A 15,210-nucleotide genomic window follows, 5' to 3' on the forward strand; every position below is an offset into this window, starting at 1 on the left:
GGCCTCCAAATATGGGTCGCGCTAACCCCCTACGCCACCACGGCACGCCAGTTTTATCACTTTTTAAAGAAAATCATTACATAAAACCTCTGCGACCCTACATGCTCAGATAATGGCAGGTCAGATGAATTACATAAAATCCCCTGAGTATATAACAGTAGCTGAAACAAAGGAAACGAGAAGTAGATTTTAGTGTGTATAGTAGTTTTATTATTCCCAATTTTTGGGATTACAGTGGTAGTCTTTAAGCAACTTTCAGTCTTGAGAAGCTTTCTCTGAGACAACACTTAAAATAAAAATATATTTCACACAGATAAGAAGAAACAACCAAGGTTTTCCTCAACATTAGGGGTTTATTTTACTTAGAGCCAAGTGGCTAGAATGCGATTTAGCATTGCACACGTGAACAGACGTAACTATTTGTTTGTGTCAGAGTTTATTTAAGTTCTCTTGGGCCCAGACTCAGCACCATAGTTGGCAGGGATTCTTACTTATACTGATTTGTCAAATTATGCAATTTAGGCACTTATTAAACAAATGACAAGGGTTACGATCAAAGTTCTAGTCGGTAACAATTTGTGGGCAAAAAGTGTGTTTGACGCACAGCTAAGCTTGAAGAGAAGCTTCAGACATTCACTACGTACACAATCTGCTCTAAACTTAGAATATTTGAACTAAACTCTACAATACTCCATTTAGGCCCCACACTGAGCCTATTAATGTGTTAATAGTACAGCGGCTTGACTAGCTTTGCATATAAATGACGACGCCACTTGTTTGTGCTGCTGCCCAGCTTCGGTGGCTCGCAGCGGCCAGCCGGTTGTACACCTGCAGGTTCCCGGGGGAGAGTGATTTTAAGCTAATCTAAATTACACAAACGTTTAAAAGTGCTTTACAGGAAGGCAGCGTTTCTCAATTCCGGTCCTCAGGCCTCCCCGCCCTGCATGTTTTAGGCGTTTCCCTTCTGCTACACACCTGGATTGAATCTGTGGGTGATTAACAGGCTTCTGGTCATGCAATCATTTGAATCAGCTGTTCTGGAATAGAGGCACATCTAAAACATGCAGAGCAGGGGGGCCTGAGGACTGGAATTGAGTAGCACTGCAGTAAGGTAACCTTTTGATACATTCACCTGAACGTTATAAAGTAGCAGAGCACACAGGCTGAGCGCTGTGATGAACAAACTCGCATTGGCCACAGAAAACCCCTAAAACAATCAAAGTCTTTGCTTTCAGCAAAAAGCTACGCAGTGCGAAGGAGTGCTGGTCTTAAAGGGATAGTTCAGATTTTTCGAAGTGAAGTTTTGTGAATGTATCCTCAGAAAGGACAAGAGCTAGTCCAATAGAATCCCCTATTTTGGCTGATTTTAGTTATTTCAAACAACTCAAACTGAAAATGTAAAGGATACAACTCCACTGGTAAAACTAGAAACTTACTTACATTAAGTTTACTATGCCTTTACATATCTTGGAAGAGCTTAAGTGATGAGGTCACCGCTTTTTAAGCTTCTGATAGGTTACTTGGAGGTAACACTTGTGGGTGTGTTTTTACAGGTGTACTTCAAACACACTGCTGGGTCATTACTGAAATATTTGAAGAAATCAGTGAGGGCATTTGTGGAAAAATGTGGAGAACAAATTGTGAACATGAGCTGACGGGTCACTCAGTGAGGAAGAAGGAATATTCTAAAGATTAAATTAAAAGCCAGATTACAGTTTCAAAAAGCATGCAGGGCCATACATGTATTAAAACATGTCCTGTGCTAAGATTAAAACTAAAATTTAAGTGTTTGACAATAACAAATATTACATTTTGAAATGGAGAACCTACAACCCAGAGCATCAAGCAAGAGTGAATGTTTTTGTGACTAAAGAGGGAACTTACACACTTGGCTTATAATCTCATTTACATGTACAATGGATGTTCATTGATCTGCATTGTCCCATTTGGAAACAAACTAAACTGAACTTGTTAGACCAAGATTAAATAAACTAGCAGATTAATAAAGCTGGTAGTTTTTGATCATGTAATTTTAAAATTCCCCAATAAAGCGCAGTACTTTATAACATAGTTTGAGTTGCCTAAATGGACAAAATGAGCTAAAACAGGGGGCTCGTCTGGTTACCTAGCTAGCTAGCATTTTATGTCCTGCAAATGTATTTTCTTTTCTACAAACTAACTGGTATATAACTGATAATAACTTTACAGAACTTTATTACAAAAAATCTTAACTTTCCCTTGAAGGAGGATTAAACAGCTTAAAGGTAAAGATAGGCCTTTCTACAACTAATTTCCATTTACAAGGAAAACTCAAAGGAATAGTCAGACATTTTTGAACGTACACCCATGTTCAGTTAGATGAGTATTTATGCCACAGTAAATTAGGATTCTTCCAATTTTACCAATTACATCAAAACTTCATATTTCTAGGTCACGTCCAATGTGAGTCCAATATGGTGGAAGGATGTTTACTTCTGGCCGTAGCCGAGTTTTTGTAGCCAGTGGCTGTTAGCTTAGGATTAACATAAGGTTAAACTTCAGAACTTTATAAAGCAAATTTTTCAAATTTGCCAGTTTGCTATGCTAAGCTAATTAGCTGCCAATAATATTGATTCCAGAGCCAGTCCAAAGGGACCTTAGGAATTGTTTCAGACTCATTCTTTGTGAGTACTCGCAGCCCCCTGGTGGCTGGGAGGTTTCTAGCAGGCACTTGAAGCCTCTTAGCCAAATATTTGTTTGTTACCTTTTAAATGTTAATAAATTCCAATGTTTGTTCTAATTTATTTTTGTTCCTAACACTTGACATATTTTGAGTTAATTTTTAGAGGTAGAAATACAAAATACAGAAGTTTGTATGGAGTGAAAGAAAATATCTTAATGACAGCTCAGTTCACTGATTTTACATCAACTCTAGCTAGTTATCTTTTTTTTACTTCTCGGCAAAGAAAACCTGGGGAAAAAACCTGAATTGAAAGTAAGAGCATTTCATTCCATGGCAGCTTCTCTTGTGTTTTTGTGTGTGTATGTGTTTTATGTACTGTAATAATTTTGCTGGTTTAATACAAACCTTAAAAAAACACAAACATTAAATAAAACAGCAAAAAAAAATAAAACAGGTCCTACCTGATGACTCACTCAACATGTTAAAGGTTTTATGAAGACTACTTTCTCAAAGGTCTACAAAACATCAGCAGCTTTTTAAGCAGGGTAAAGTCATTTCCACCTGGCAGCTTTACATAAAAAAAACAAACAACAAAAAAATGGAATATTAAATAATCGGACAAATGCAACAGTGGAGAGCGGCAGTTTAACTTAAGACAGCAGAGTAAAATGAAGGAGGCAGGGGGTTAAAATCTTGGCACAGGGGTCAACGGGGGCTGTCCTCCTTGTTTCAGTCTCTTTTCAAGGTGCTGCTAGTACGGGCCCTTATTGTGCCCAAAAATCCCGACGGGGAAGTGTTTTACATGCGAGGACCATTGAGCTGCTAACTGGAAAAACTTGACATCGTTCCACTCGACTCCATCAATCAGCACTGTGGAGAAGACACAAAACCAGCCATAAATAAAGTAAACATATTTTGGGATGTATTTTAGCTCCCCCCCCCCATTTGTTTTAGAGTGAAAAATAATCTAGTTCTATCTGTATAGTGTTCATCAAGAGTTCATAGAAACAAGACAGAAAGTGTCTTGTTAGAAAACAGTTTTGTGTAAGTAACATAGTTACACCTTAAAATACAATTGATTTGTCTAAAAAGTCACTTCTATTTCTGTCCAGGTTATTTGTTTAAACACTAAAGTACCATAATCACAAAGAGCGGCTGCACAGCTCTGTTTGTGATGGTTATTTAATGACATAAAAACTGTTCTTTATGGGTTACAACAAGAATTTTATCTACGCTGCTGGACACTGGGAAATTTAAACTACTGGCTGGCCACAACATTTTATTTTTGAATATTTAATTTCCTTTTGGGATCGATACAACAAACAAAACCCTTATAAAATCTGTATCATAAAAGTCATAAAAAGATCTTTAAAAAAACAACAACAAAAAAACAACAGACAATTTCCACATTTGGGCCATCAATTGGTTTCTGCTTTTTAATTATTCTGGATTTGTGTTCAAGGGCCAAATAAAATAATTTTAATAATGATTTTATTCGTTTATGTGTCCCAGGCCATACTTTGGACACCCCTGGACTTTGTACTTTGTTGTATGATTTAACTAGCCCTTCCTTAAAAACAATTTAAAAAAAAAATGTAGGTAATTTTATTTGTATAGCACATTTTCAGCAACAAGGCATTTCAAAGTGCTTTACATGAATTAAAAAGGAAATACAAACAAAATAAACCACAATAAAGAGAAATAGAAGAAAAATAATCTAATAATGTTGATCTAAAGTATCTATGGATACTCCTGATCTTGCTAGATAAATATAAGTAAGTATTCTCTGGACTTTCTAAGTTTGTTCTAAATTTGTAAAAGTAATGAGTATTCCACAATTTCTAAGTAATAATAAAAAGAAATGCAACAAAAGATCATCTCACCTCTCAGCATGGTTTGCTGGTGTTTGGCAGCGCAGATGAGGCGGCTGATGCCTTCGATCACTTGACTCTTCGACTCTACCTCCTTGTCTTTGCTCTTCTTCGGCAGAAACATGACTGTCAGAAGGCAACAGCAGACATCCACATTGTTAGTAACAGAGGCATTCAGAGTCGGTCTGCTTTCTGCAAGGCTTAAAACATAACGTTTGAAGTAAAAGACCTGATTTTAAGCATCGTTTCATTAAAATAATAATTTAAAAAATGAAATAAGAGACACACCCTTCTTATTTTTCTCCTTGGTTACGACAGTCATAGACATGGTGGGCTGGGGGCTCGGCTCTGCGCCCCCCGGTGGAAGCCGGCTGACCTGCAGCGAGCGGAAATTGCACTTCAAAGTGTTTTTGGAGGAGGAGTCCCGCTTCTCCATGTCTTTCTTCCTCTCTGTCGGAGCCACCCAGTAATCTACCTGAAGGCCCATCAGATCCGCCTGGCTGCTGGAACTGATGAGAAACGAGCAGCTTTATGTAAACCAGCTTTTATTCATTTTATTTTTTTTTTGCAAAAGCAGACACTGAAAGATTTCTCAATTACACTGTAATTCCAAACCTGAGAGCACAGAAGCTGGTGTTGATGGAGGGAGAAGGCGGTGGTGTTGGCGAAGCCTCTTTAAAAGCGGGAGATACTTGAGGAGGGGTGGAGGAGAGCAGAGACGAGCTCAGAGGTGCTGCATCATCAGAGTCTCCTGAAAAGGAAAGCTGTTGTTAAAATAACGCACAGTTGGACAGCTCATTTAATTTGGGATTTTATTACTTCAGCACTTCTTTTTCTGTCATCTCGTTAAAATAGCTTTTAGCGGTTCTGAAAACGTAACTTTTTACAACCTTAAAGGGGCAGTTTTCTGTATTTTCCAGGCACATGGTGTCATTTTATAGCACAATCAAGTAACTGTGTTGCTTTCAGTTGTTATAAAAATGCAATATATATATATATAATCTAAAGTACAACTTAAAAGAAATTTTACTTCCTAATTTAACACCTTGAAATTGCGCCTTAAAATTCACTTTCGAGACGTCATCCCAACATGGCTCCTCTATTAACCCTTTAACAACGTGTTTACCAGCGATGCACTGAGAAGTAGCTCCTATAATGAGCTCAGTTCCAGCAGGTGTTTGCTAATTGCTGCTGGCTAGTCTGTGGGAGCTGAGAGGCGGAGAGTTGCTGTGTGAAGCAGAAGCTCAGAAACTGCAGCTCTGAGGAGGAGTTTCGTCCTCAAAGGCAGAGCTAGGTCCACCCAGGCGTTTTGCTCAGCTGAATGGTTGCCACGGAAATTAAAGGATTTCTCAAACATGCGTGAAAGAATCAACACAACACTCCAGGTATGTTTTTGATGAGGGAATAACTTTATAACCTGATGTAAATCTAGAAAAAGTCAATTCTCCATGATACTACCTCTTTAAAAACTCATTTAGTAGAGTTCAAGATTTGGAAAAGCTTTCTCTATTAATAAATTAATTAAAAGTTGATCTGGGAACAACAAAATCTGCTTTTGAGTGAAAGTCACTGTATGATTTGGGTGCATTATAAAGCCAGGGGCCAAACTTTGGACAGCACTGGCCTTTATCATCTGCGACAGACTGGCGACCTGTCCAGGGTGTACCCCGCCTCTCGCCCGGAACGTAGCTGGAGATGGGCACCAGCAACCCTCCCGACCCCATTAGGGACAAGGGTGAACGGAAAATGGATGGATGGATGGATGGCCTTTATCATATATGTTGTTAAAATAGATGGAAAATTGAAAAGAAAAAGTCGAAAAATCGTTTCTCGTAGAGCTCGCTCATAAGGCCCCGAACAGAGTTTAGATGCAGCTAATAAACATATTACATTTTTCATTTGTCCGTTTGTAGGTTTATTATGCAGCCTGTGCAAAAGATGTTGCTTTAAATAATGTTGTAACAAGTACTTGCCTGATGCTGCAGATGTTTGCTCTACAATGCCAACTTTCACCATCTAAACAACAATGGAGGAACAGGGGGAAGAAAAGGAGGTTTTCAGCTAACGGGGTAACTTTACAAGGCAATAAATTCAACTTCCCATTGGACAAATCCAGAGAAAGAAAGCCAGGGCACAGCTTTCCTACTTACCCCAATAAATGGGATGAACTTCTGACAGGAATCCTCATTAGGGCTGGTGAAGAGAGTTAATAATTAGTAGGAGTAAAAACATTCGGTCTGATGATGAAGAGAAAAAATCTGCAATTAAAACGTGGCTGTAGAAATTAATTTACTACAAACGATTCCAATTAAGAGAGGCTACGTCTACATCGGTCGATTAGTAACATGAATGCTGATTTTTATGCTGATACCAAATGATTGATATCTGAAACTACTATAATTAACATTGCAGAGATCATGTGGAATGCAAAGCCTAGGTGCGCATGCTGCCCTTTTTTCTTACTTTACTATAGATTTCAGTTGAAAATAAAATAAACAACTGTAGCAGGACGGGCAGAGAGCAAAAGAACATGCAAGCCTCCGGCCAGTTTGTGGCATGAAGTAAAGCGATAGAATCATGGCCGAGACAGAAAAGATGACCCTAAACCCGGTCAGGTAGGCATTCAGGAGGCAGCAAGTTCATAAGGTGGGAAAAAAGCATCGCAAGAAGGAAGAAGGAAGAGCACCAACCTAAATCCAAAAACCTGTCTGGGTCCATGCACTGCCTGTTGGCGGTAGTGCATAACCCCGCTACAGTAAGAGCTATTTTCCCGGCAACGCCCAGAAAAATAGCAGGATGAAGCGCAGCCGAATTGTAGCTTTTGCGTTTTCTGAATGTGAAGTGGTTTGATGATGCGTAAGGTTGCTGCTCTTGCCTTGAAGAAACCTGCCATCGCCCCCCCAGGGAAGAAACAGAGAGACTACAGAGGCAGGCAGGGAGAGAGAGAGAGAGAGAGAGAGAGAGAAGAGGGTCTAAAGACAGTGACGGAGGGATTTTATCCAACACATTTCTACTGCAGTCAGCTTCAGAGCAGCCAGAGAAACACAGGCAAGATGGCTGCCTGGTATAAGAGAGATGAAGTCCCGTCTCTTTGCATGAGTTCCTCATGATGGAGTGAACAACTTCTTGTATGTTCAATGGTTTAAAGTGGCTTATGCAGGTGGATTAAACTATTATTTGTCTAAAGTTTGAGCTTTTCTCTCATTTTGTATTATTCAGAAATGAACAAATGTGGGTATTTTCTTCTCTTAAATCAGTATACTATTTTCAAACAATTACCTCAAAGAACATTGAGTGATTCTTCAAATTTATTTGTTTTGCAAAGGCTCTCTGAGCTGAGTTGAAATACATCTCTTAACCACCTTTCAAGGAAACTATCTTCAGTTTTGGTGCAAAAGCTTTTATTTAGACTCAAATTGTGAAAAAAAGAAAAAAAAAAGCTTTTCATAAAGGTATAACTTGAAATCAACTGGTAAGCAGAATCAGACACCAATAAGCTTGATCTGTCCTAACCAGCGATTGCTATTATGCCACAATGACAGCCACACTATTCAGTATGGACGCTGTTGCTAATTGAAGATTCAAATTGAGCTACTTTTAGTGTTTTTGATTTGTTAAAAAATACAGAAAGTTAAACTGAATTTACTAGAATGCGTCTCTAGATAGCTAAAATGCTATCATTAACATGTTGGCTTACGCTAGCATGTTGGGTATCTTCAACAAAAGCTAATATTACTTTAACCTTAAGTCAAACTTAGCTAAAAAGCTAATGTTAGCTTAAATGCTATGATTATCATGTTGGCTTGATGGCTAACTTTAGCTCAGGCCATACAAACCGAGCAAAACTTTCAGCAGATAACAGGAGAGCTGACGTTTCTACAGCAAACAGTTTCTGGCTGTTTTAGTATTGCTAGCTATGCTAACTACTATCAGCTGCGGCCTTACACAGCGACATCACGTCACCTCCGAGTCTCAGCAGAAATAAGAAATGAATGCTCACAGCATGAAGACTAGAAAGGAAAAAAAAAATCTGCTCCTATATCTAGGAACAGTTATTATAGTTGTTAAATACCAATAATAATGGGGGGGGGGATAGAAAAACCGGACACTATTTTGACTCTATACAGCTTTTCAAAATGCTAGATAGATGTTGGCCACTCAAATGTCGCACCAAGCTAAAAAGCAGACACACTATTTCAGGAGAATTATTACGCTGTGGCCTTGTGTAGATTACTTGAAAAAATATGGCAACATTGTTTTATAGCCAGAAAAATAACAGGAGGGCTATTGATTTGAGTACTTTGCTAGACATGCTGCTTAGACATGTCAAAATCCGTAATTACATGACTGAATGAAGCATCAACACATAAAAAGGTTCGCTGACAATGTGCATGTTTCCCTACATTTAAATGGACAATTAACAGACAGACATAGACAGCCAGAAGGCCCATGCATCAAAAGTATTTCTTTTCAGTAGAATTAAACAGAAACTGAGGAGGTATTTGATTTATTTCATGCAGCTGATAAACTCTTATCTTCTAAATATCTTAGAAAACATCTAAGATATTTTCATTTGGAAGACGAACTGTATTTATCTGGCTGATTTATGAGAAGTTGATTTGTTAATTAGTGGAGAATAAATCCCCAGAGAAGATAAATACAGAAGTGTACAGTCAGAATATTTGATTAATTTCTAAATGACAAAAAAAATCCGATTTTCTAATGGAAAAAAAAGTAGATATTTTTTCGTGCTTCATTATTGTTTCATCAATTAAAATGATGCATGGACCTTAGAAACAGAACCACAGTCATGAGTCTGTGTGGAAGAATGAAAGGGAGCACAGTTTGGTCTCCTGCCACCTTATCAGCACAAACTTCCCCGTTGTTCAAAACTCATGGTTCTCATTTACAGATTTGTACATCCACCTGGTTCTGGTATCTCTCACAGCATTTCACAACTATTTATGCAGCAGGCTATGAAGCAGAGAATAAAGAGCCTACTGAAATTGTTACTTCATAATTTTTATGAACAGATAAAAGGCTGGTATATAAAGAAACTCTATTGGTTGCAACAAACCCAAAGATACAGTTACTTTATCTAAGCTTAATATAAAAACTACAGTTTTAATAAGACTATCAGATTCCCAAAATGCTCCTTTAAAGCCAGCTACAGGTGAAACCAGATATTTGCATTCACTGTCTTAAAAAAAACACCGTTTTTTTCTCTTGTTCTCGTTGTTTGACATTAACCAGATTACACTTTTTACCAAAATAATTTCACATATTAACATTTGAACTGCAGGACTCAGGTCAAACCTGTTGGGTCCTCTCCACGAGTTGCTCTCAGTAATTTGTTGGCATTTTGGTTCATTCCTGAACTGAACTAGAAGAACAGAGTCAGGTTCTTCATCTTCTTCAAACAAACGTTTTTAGCTCTGCCAACTCATTTTCTTGGACTTTGTTAGGGCCGCTATCAAACACTGGCTTCAGTGTTGCCACTCTGTAAACAATAAAAATTATCATCCATTTGGAAAACCTATTTGTGCTACGTCTAACTTCCTGGCTGATTTCTTGAGATGCTGTTCAGTATTTAGATAATTTTCCATCCACATTATTCTATCTGTTTTCTTTAAGCGCACCAGTCCCTCCTGCAGCAAAATACCAACACCGTATACTGCTGCCACCCCTGCATTTCACGTTTAGGATGGTGTTCTTAGGCTTTTAAGCATCCTTCCCTTTTCTTCTGAATATAGTGATGGCCATTATGGCAAAACAGTTCAATTTTAGTTTCAAACTACAAGACATGTACCCAGAAATGTTGGCTTTTTGTCTCTGAGGGAATCTGCAAACCATTATCTGGTTCTCTTGCGTTGCTTTCAGAGTAATGGCTTCTTCCTCTCTGAGCGGCCTTTCAGTCCATGTTAGTCCAGAACTTTTAACTTTTTCCAGTTTCTGAGAGCATCTTTTTTACGGGTTGACGTCTCAACTTAGAACACATTCAAACATAAAAACATCCGACACCGAAGAATGTGATAAAAGAATAATAATTTAACCAAAACTAAAGTACGAATAATTTGGTTTGATTTGATGTCAGAGGGAAAAAAAGGTGTGTGATTTTATCTCAGTGTATATACACATAGAAAATGCTGCATCATATTTCGAAAACCTGAAACACAATGCAGTTTTATGCATTTCCTCAGTAGCTGGCCATAAGAGAAGCCATTTCAGCTCATTGTGTAACTTTTCCTGTCAGAGAAGAGACCGGAGGGAAACTCAGGAAGGTTTGATTATCCCAAATTAGCTTGTTTCATAAAAAGATTAAGGGTTATGGTTTTAAACTCCCTTTTTGTGGAAGCTTTAACATTGTTTTTTGACCAAAAAAATAAAACCTCGTATGCTGATACTAATCCAACTCTGTTGAGTTAGATAAACTCAGACCCAGGTTGTTTTTACCCAACTGTTTTTACAGTGCAACAATATGCAAAAAACACTGTTTAAACTTGGATGTACAACGGTTTCAGTTTGAAGGGTTATGTGAATTTACTTCAGAATCAAATCTCAAGTTGTTGGGGAATAAAACCACTTTTCAGGCAGCTGTGAAGGGGGCAAGCTCCAACAGAGGCAGACGTGGGTCAAAGGGAAATGACACTGGCACACAGAAAGCACATCAATCACCAGTCTATGCAAGAAACAAACTCAATCGACCACAATACCTTACGGCAAAATCAAAATGAAAGCTCTTTTTCCTTTGAAAACAAACAAAAAAAAAGAAAACATACAGCAAAACAGATGTTATTCACAGTCACACATTGATGGATAAGACACAGATGCTCACACAGAATGCTGCGTACCTACAGTGTCTTCAGAAAGTATTCACACTCCTTAAAGTGTTTAGCTTTTTTTTTTTATGTTTCAATTGCAATCTTTATGGTACTTTATGGTACTTTTCTCAAATTTTATGTGTTAGACCAGCACAACGGTGTTAAACGTCAATGGTAGCCCAAATATGGTTTTGCAAATGAATTACATGATCATTTGTTAGAATGGTCCAGTCAAAGCTTGAACTATTTTGTTCAAAAAAAAAAAAAAAGAAAAAAATATTTCCCAAGAGAAGATGGTGGAGATGAACCAGCATAAAACTTTCAGTAAGTATTAGAAAGTATTTAATCAGGGCAGACTGGATACACTTGCCACACTTTTTAGGTTATTATTTAATAGATAAAAATGTCCTTTTATTTTACAATAATGCTTAGTGTTGGTCTGTCACATAAAATCCCCGAAAATGTACGAGATTTTGTGGCTGTAAGTTGTAAAAATGCAAAACAGTTCAAGGTGTATCAATACTTTTGCAAAGGACTGTCTGCAAGCCCCATACCAGTAGTGAGACATTTACTTCATTTTGTTTCCAAAGGGCAGTTTGAATGATAAGCCATATGTATATATATACATATATACACTGCTCAAAAAAATGAAGGGAACACTTAAACAACACAATATAACTCCAAGTAAATCAAACTTCTGTGAAATCAAACTGTCCACTTAGGAAGCAACACTGATTGACAATCAATTTCACCTGCTGTTGTGCAAATGGAATAGACAACAGGTGGAAATTATTGGCAATTAGCAAGACACACTCAATAAAGGAGTGGTTCTGCAGTTGGGACCACAGACCACTTCTCAGTACTATGCTGTCTGGCTGATGTTTTGGTCAGTTTTGAATGTTGGTGGTGCTTTCTCACTCGTGGTAGCATGAGACGGACTCCACAACCCACACAAGTGGCTCAGGTAGTGCAGCTCATCCAGGATGGCACATCAATGCGAGCTGTGGCAAGAAGGTTTGCTGTATCTGTCAGCGTAGTGTCCAGAGGCTGGAGGCGCTACCAGGAGACAGGCCAGTACACCAGGAGACGTGGAGGAGGCCGTAGGAGGGCAACAACCCAGCAGCAGGACCGCTACCTCTGCCTTTGTGCAAGAAGGAACAGGAGGAGCACTGCCAGAGCCCTGCAAAATGACCTCCAGCAGGCCACAAATGTGCATGTGTCTGCACAAACGGTTAGAAACCGACTCCATGAGGATGGTATGAGGGCCCGACGTCCACAGATGGGGGTTGTGCTCACAGCCCAACACCGTGCAGGACGCTTGGCATTTGCCAGAGAACACCAGGATTGGCAAATTCGCCACTGGCGCCTTGTGCTCTTCACAGATGAAAGCAGGTTCACACTGAGCACATGTGACAGAGTCTGGAGACGCCATGGAGAGCGGTCTGCTGCCTGCATCATCCTTCAGCATGACCGGTTTGGCAGTGGGTCAGTAATGGTGTGGGGTGGCATTTCTTTGGAGGGCCGCACAGCCCTCCATGTGCTCACCAGAGGTAGCCTGACTGCCATTAGGTACCGAGATGAGATCCTCAGACCCCTTGTGAGACCATATGCTGGTGCGGTTGGCCCTGGGTTCCTCCTAATGCAGGACAATGCTAGACCTCATGTGGCTGGAGTGTCAGCAGTTCCTGCAAGATGAAGGCATTGAAGCTATGGACTGGCCAGCCCGTTCCCCAGACCTGAATCTGATTGAGCACATCTGGGACATCCTGTCTCGCTCCATCCACCAACGTCACGTTGCACCACAGACTGTCCAGGAGTTGGCGGATGCATTAGACCAGGTCTGGGAGGAGATCCCTCAGGAGACCATCCGCCACCTCATCAGGAGCATGCCCAGGCGTTGTAGGGAGGTCATACAGGCACGTGGAGGCCACACACAATACTGAGCCTCATTTTGACTTGTTTTAATTACATTACATTAAAGTTGGATCAGTGTGTAGTGTTATTTCACTTTTATTTTGTGTGTGGCTCCAAATCCAGGCCTCCATTGGTTAATAAATTTGATTTCCATTGATGATTTTGTTGTCAGCACATTCAACTTTGTACAGAACAAAGTATTCAATGAGAATATTTCTTTCATTCAGATCTAGGATGTGTTATTTGAGTGTTCCCTTTATTTTTTTGAGCAGTGTATATATATTTTGGTCAATTTAACTGTTAACAGTTTTATCTACCAGCAGGATTTTTCCATCTGGTATAAAAATACATGTTTTGTCAGGATAACCACTGCTGTTAATGTTTTTTGTCCACTGCATTCCCCCTTTTGAAAACAGAATGAGTTCTACATTAGTACCCTTTGTTAAGAGTAAATACTTAAAACATTAGTAGGGTTTCTAAAACCTTTTCTTAGCTCCCAAAGACATAAATCAGCTTTCTGTGCAACTACAGATAATATTCAGTGAAAGTAGACTCTTACATGAAATGAGGCTGAAATCCTGAGGGGAAACAAAAACAAACCTTTTCTGCTTGTAAGTGAGCATGGCCTCAGCGATGGGGAGCTGGTGGGCTCCGTTTGCTCCCTCCATGTACTGCGTGACCCTTGACACCACGTCAGGGCTCTCCTGAACTGCACATGGATGGTGATTAGTATTTGAACGCAACCCTCTTCCCCCGGCCCAAAGAAAAAACAAGCATTGCATTCAAAGTCTGGGAATGTTTTCATTTTGTTTTGTGACTAAAACCACAAACTTCCGCTTATTTTAACTGATGGACCGACATAAAAGATCATTTGTTTTCAGTCCCTACTTAATACTTTGCAGAATTATGTTTTGCTACAACAAATTTGTAAAATTTACTGAAAAAAAGAGAATGCAGCTCCAACTTTAAAAAAAAAAAAAAAAATGTAGTAATTGGTCAACAGTAACTCAATAAAGTTTGTCAAACTTACGTTACTTAGGTTAGTTTACCTTAACAACTAAAGAAACGTAATAAATTGACTTGGATAAACTTGATCTAATTCCGTTTGACCAATCTATTTAAGCTGGATCACCTGAACTAAAAAGAAAACACAAAATCTTACTAAATATTGTTGTCTAGTTTTTAGTGTAAATATATTGAAATAAGACATAACTAACTTACAACTAACTTTTCAGAAAGAAATAAGAGCTTGTTTAAATCAGTAGTTCCTTAATATTGATGAAAACATACTTGTTCCATTTACAGATTCTTTTATGTATAACTAAATACTTTTTCATCAATTTCAAGAAATTATTTACTTAAAACAAACTCCTATTTCTCGCTTAAAGGTTACTGAAAGTTAATTTTGAAGTGAACTCAGACTGGAAGCCACAGTCAATGCTGCCAAGGCTCTCAGTTGGATTTAGGTCTGGACTTTGACTGGGCCGTTCTAACACTTGAATATGCTTTGGTGACAAAACAAAGCATCGTAGTGTTCGGCCCACAATTATTCAAAGCCATTTAGATTTGAAATTATCGTCATTCAAACAAGAAATTGGTTTTTGATAGAAAATGAAACAGGCATTTCTCACAAAAATAATTCTAATTATATGACTTTTGGAGACAGTTGATTTTTTTAGTTGCATCAGAACACAGAATATAAATCTACATTACACGTTTCAGATTTTTATTTGTTAAAAACTTTATGTATTTTCCTTAGAACTTAACAATTATGAGCTGGTTTCTGTTGGTCACATAAGATCCCAGTAAAATACATTGAAGTTTCTGATTAAACCATCACATTTGGAAAAAGTGGCGTGCTGTGGAATATTTAACGTATAATCTGATATGACTTTAAAAGCAAAAAATTAAATTTGTGAGGAAAAATGACCAAAGAGTGCGT

General features: G+C 38.6%; 1 protein-coding gene across 5 annotated transcripts in view; it reads right to left on the minus strand.

The window, feature by feature from the left end:
* Window positions 1-187: 187 nt before the first annotated feature.
* Window positions 188-15,210, minus strand: part of pacs2 (phosphofurin acidic cluster sorting protein 2) — a 73,379-nt gene continuing 58,356 nt past the window's right edge. For 4 of the 5 annotated variants that reach the window (XM_027999814.1, XM_027999816.1, XM_027999817.1 and 1 more), the window contains 8 exons: window positions 13,869-13,977; window positions 11,247-11,279; window positions 6,684-6,726; window positions 6,507-6,549; window positions 5,149-5,284; window positions 4,822-5,042; window positions 4,546-4,659; window positions 188-3,532 (listed from right to left, as the gene is read on the minus strand). In XM_027999814.1, the coding sequence (XP_027855615.1) occupies window positions 3,414-3,532; window positions 4,546-4,659; window positions 4,822-5,042; window positions 5,149-5,284; window positions 6,507-6,549; window positions 6,684-6,726; window positions 11,247-11,279; window positions 13,869-13,977 (818 nt within the window). In that variant the 3' untranslated portion in view covers window positions 188-3,413. The remainder of the gene's footprint in view (window positions 3,533-4,545; window positions 4,660-4,821; window positions 5,043-5,148; window positions 5,285-6,506; window positions 6,550-6,683; window positions 6,727-11,246; window positions 11,280-13,868; window positions 13,978-15,210) is intronic. The other variant, XM_027999815.1, reaches the window with a different exon arrangement.

This window comes from Xiphophorus couchianus, chromosome 19, assembly GCF_001444195.1.
Source record: "Xiphophorus couchianus chromosome 19, X_couchianus-1.0, whole genome shotgun sequence".
NCBI lineage: Eukaryota > Metazoa > Chordata > Actinopteri > Cyprinodontiformes > Poeciliidae > Xiphophorus > Xiphophorus couchianus.